Source organism: Panicum virgatum, chromosome 6N (assembly GCF_016808335.1).
Source record: "Panicum virgatum strain AP13 chromosome 6N, P.virgatum_v5, whole genome shotgun sequence".
NCBI classification, from domain to species: Eukaryota; Viridiplantae; Streptophyta; class Magnoliopsida; order Poales; family Poaceae; genus Panicum; species Panicum virgatum.
The window spans coordinates 51217356-51221129 of NC_053150.1; the positions used below are offsets into that span (position 1 = coordinate 51217356).

The 3774-nt window shown below is 50.3% G+C and overlaps 1 protein-coding gene across 1 annotated transcript; it reads right to left on the reverse strand.

The window, feature by feature from the left end:
• Positions 1–1933: 1933 nt before the first annotated feature.
• On the reverse strand, positions 1934–3223 carry LOC120678302. The gene has a single exon (XM_039959430.1). It carries the CDS (start codon positions 3221–3223, stop codon positions 1934–1936), a length of 1290 nt encoding a protein of 429 aa, XP_039815364.1.
• Positions 3224–3774: the final 551 nt, after the last annotated feature.

Sequence of the window (3774 nt, forward strand, 5' to 3'; positions counted from 1 at the left end):
TCTGCATACTCGGATGCCATGGATTTTGCCCTCCTCCTCCGCTTTCTCTAGCAAAGCTGAGAAACCCTCTGCACATAACAAGAATAAGTATGGAGAAATTGGGTCTCCCTGTCTCAAGCCACGCTCCGGGGTGAATTCATCCGTCAGTTCTCCATTGACTCTAATTCGGTACTTCACAGTCGTTACACATGTCATCACCAAATCAACCCACTGTTTTGCAAAACCCAGTTTGAGCATCATGTCTCTCAAGAAATTCCATTCCACTCTATCATAAGCTTTACTCATATCAAGCTTTATTGCTGCATAGCCCCCCTTACCCTTTGTCTTCCTCTTCAGATAGTGGGTAAGCTCATAAGCAATGAGTATATTATCTGAAATTAGCCGCCCAGGCACAAAGGCACTTTGAGTCTGAGATATAATACTCGGTAGAATTTTCTTTAGCCTATTTGCTAGCACCTTCGAAACCAACTTATAAATGACATTACACAGGCTTATTGGCCGGAGATCCTTAATGTGCTCTGGCTTTTTAACTTTAGGGATTAAGACCACTGTAGTGTCATTCCAGTTGTCCGGCATTGCTGCACCCCTCAGCACGTCAAGCACTGCATTTGTTACATCATCTCCAACTATCTCCCAGAATTCCTTATAGAAAATGGCTGAATTCCCATCCGGCCCTGGCGCCTTTAGATTACCAATTGAATTCAGAGCGTCCCAAATCTCTTCCCTTGAAAAGTCCCTTAACAGACTATCATTCATTTCAGGTGTGACTTTCTCTTTCACACAATTGAGCAGCCTATAAATATCCTGACTGCTTGAAGACCTGAAAAGATGAGAAAAGTGGTTAGTAATAAGGGTCCTCTTCTCCTCCTCATTCTCCACCCAGCCCCCTCCTTCTCTTCTTAGTTTGCCAATCCTGTTACACCGTCTACGCTCTGAACATGAAGCGTGAAAGAAAGCTGTGTTCCGATCTCCTTGCGCCAACCATTTCACATGAGCTCGCTGCCTCCAGTATTGATCAATTTGCTCCTGTGCTTTATCTAACTTATATCTCAGCACCCCCTCCCTTGAGATATCTTCTTGGTTCAATCTCCTTCTTCTACACATCTCCAGTTCCTTTTTTAGAAGCTTCACCTTCCTCTCCAGCATGCTCAAAAAGTTTCCACCCTTCCACTGCCAAAGCTCCTTGGAAACTCGCTTCAGATTCTCAGCAACAGGATTAGGGCCCTCCTCTTTTGCTTCCCTCCACGCCTTCTTTACTACCTCCTTGCGCTCCTCTTCCTCAACCCAGGCTGCCTCAAACCGGTAGGAGTGCGCACCACACCTCTGCATCCTCTCCTCCACTCCAGTTTCAATGATAATTGGTCGATGGTCAGAATGGCGGGGGTCCCCATTTATTATTTTTACATTGGGAAACATCTCCAGCCACTCATGATTTGCGACCGCACGGTCTAAGCGCTCCCGAATGTACCCTTCAATTCTGTGATTGTTGTTTCTCCAGGTGAACCTATCCCCCTCAAACCCCAAATCCTCAACTCCACACTCCAGCAAAGCATCCCGGAAGTTGTCCATGAACTGTTGACCACGTTGTCTCCCCCCTTCCTTCTCATGCGCATATAGTATCTCATTGAAATATCCCGCCAGCAGCCATGGTTTCACAGGGATTGAGATCAGATTCCTCAGTGTCCGCCACGTTTTCACTTTGTGCTCCAACTGGGGTTCGCCATACACCCCAGTGAAGCGCCATTCCTTTCCATCCTCTTCCCTCACATCCACATCTATGTGATACTTGGAGAAATTCCGAAGTGTCACATCTACTCCCTTCCGCCACAGAATGGCGATGCCCCCACTCCTCCCATCGCAGTCACGTACCACCATGTTTGTGAGCCCTAGCGCCCACCTGAACCATTGCATTCTTCTCTCCTCTAGCTTTGTTTCAGACAAGAAAAGGATGTCCACTCTCTCTGACTTCTGGAGATCCAGAAGCCCCCGAACTGCCGGGCGGTTGCCCAGGCCCCGGCAGTTCCATGCCACTAGCTTCATTGGTTCCCGCGGAGCTGTTCCGGCAGCCCCGCTTTTTCAGAGTGCTCGTTCCTTGCCTTCTTGCCCCCCTATCCAACTCCTCATCCACATCCATTGTCTCCATTCCATTTCGCTTACCCATCACAACCCCAGCCCCCGATTGCTCATCCGAGGTTTTGGATCCCCTCATCTGGCGCTTAAACTTTCTTGGTTGGGTTTGCAAGTTCTGCCCTTCCCTCTGGTTGCTCTTTTCAAGTTGCATGGAGCTCTTCGTAGACCCCTCCAAAACCTTCTCTACTCCTGCTCCCGTCTCCTTGTTCTTTTGCCCCTTCTCCTCCCTTTTACCACTACCTCCTGCTGCTGCATCCTTTTCATCCTGGCTCATCTCTGCTAGAGCATCTTCCAGGCACTTCTTGGCCTTATCTCCCTTCTCGTGCGTGGCAGGCAGGTCCATTTTAGATGGACTGTTTACCTCCTCCTCGTCTCCTTTCCCACTGGTCTTCTCCCCCATATCATCCTTCCTCCATGACAGGGCATCGCTGCGGGTTCTTCCTCCAACACCTCTACCACCCGAACCACCCGAGAACCAAGGGCCCGAACCTCCACTACGACCTCCCCCAGATCTTCTATTCTCCTGGCTCCTCCAGCTCTCTCCTCCAAACTTCTTTTTTGGTGGGATATACCTCAGTTCCCTACCAAAAGGAGCTTGCTCTCCCGCGGCCAGCTTTGTCAGACATGCTTTGTCAGTGTGGCCAATTCTTCCACACACATAGCAGAAGTCCGGCAAGAATTCATACGTAATCGGGCACCACCTCTCCTGAGCTCCTTCTCCAACATCAATCATGATGCCCCGTCTCAGTGGTTTCTCAATCTCAATTCTCACCTTCACACGCAAGAACCTCCCTGCAGCAAATTCATCATTCTCCAAATCTACCTCCATAAACTCCCCTAGTTCCTCTCCAATTTGAATCGCCACCTCTTTTTTCATCAGTCCCATCGGGAGGCGAGCCACCCTGATCCAAATTGGAATAGTAGTGAATTCCACCTCATCTATGGATTTTGATTCATCATAATCCGCCATCACCAGCGCTTCCTTGGAGATCGTCCAGGGGCCATCATCCATCGCCCTCCTCTTTCCCGATGTCTGGAGGAATGTGATCAGGAAGCAGTTATCCCCCAGGCTCTTGCATTCGATCCCCTTCATTGGGCACCAGATCCACCCCACCGCCTGCTCGATCGTCTCCACTCTTGCCTCCTTATCGGACAACAGTTTAGCGAAAGCTTTTAGTAAACCATCGTCCCCTCCTAGTTGCTGAATCTTTCCGATCCGCTTCCGTTTTTGGGTTATTGCTGGTAGGTAAAATAGGCTTTTCCGTCCCTTAACTATGGCTTGAGTTCACTTTCATCCTTGAACTACTAAAAAAACCGGTTTAGTCGCTAAACTTATCTTTTAGTCTCAATCTCATCTCTCGTCCGACTATAGATGTCCATACAGCCCGCATCCCGTTAGTCCGCCCCAAGCACGACCATTTTGGCCCGGCCCAAACACGGCCCGGCCCGCTCCCCACCGTGCCCAGGCTAGCCCGGCCCGTCAACCAGGCCCAAGCTTGGGCCATCGCCCTAGCCCGTAGGCTGGCACAGCCTGGCACGGAGTTAGCAGGCCGGCCCGATATTGGCCCGCTAACTCCACAGATCACAGCCCAGTCGGCCAGCCCACAAGCCACAGGCCACAGCGGACAGCGCCCTCCAGGCCTC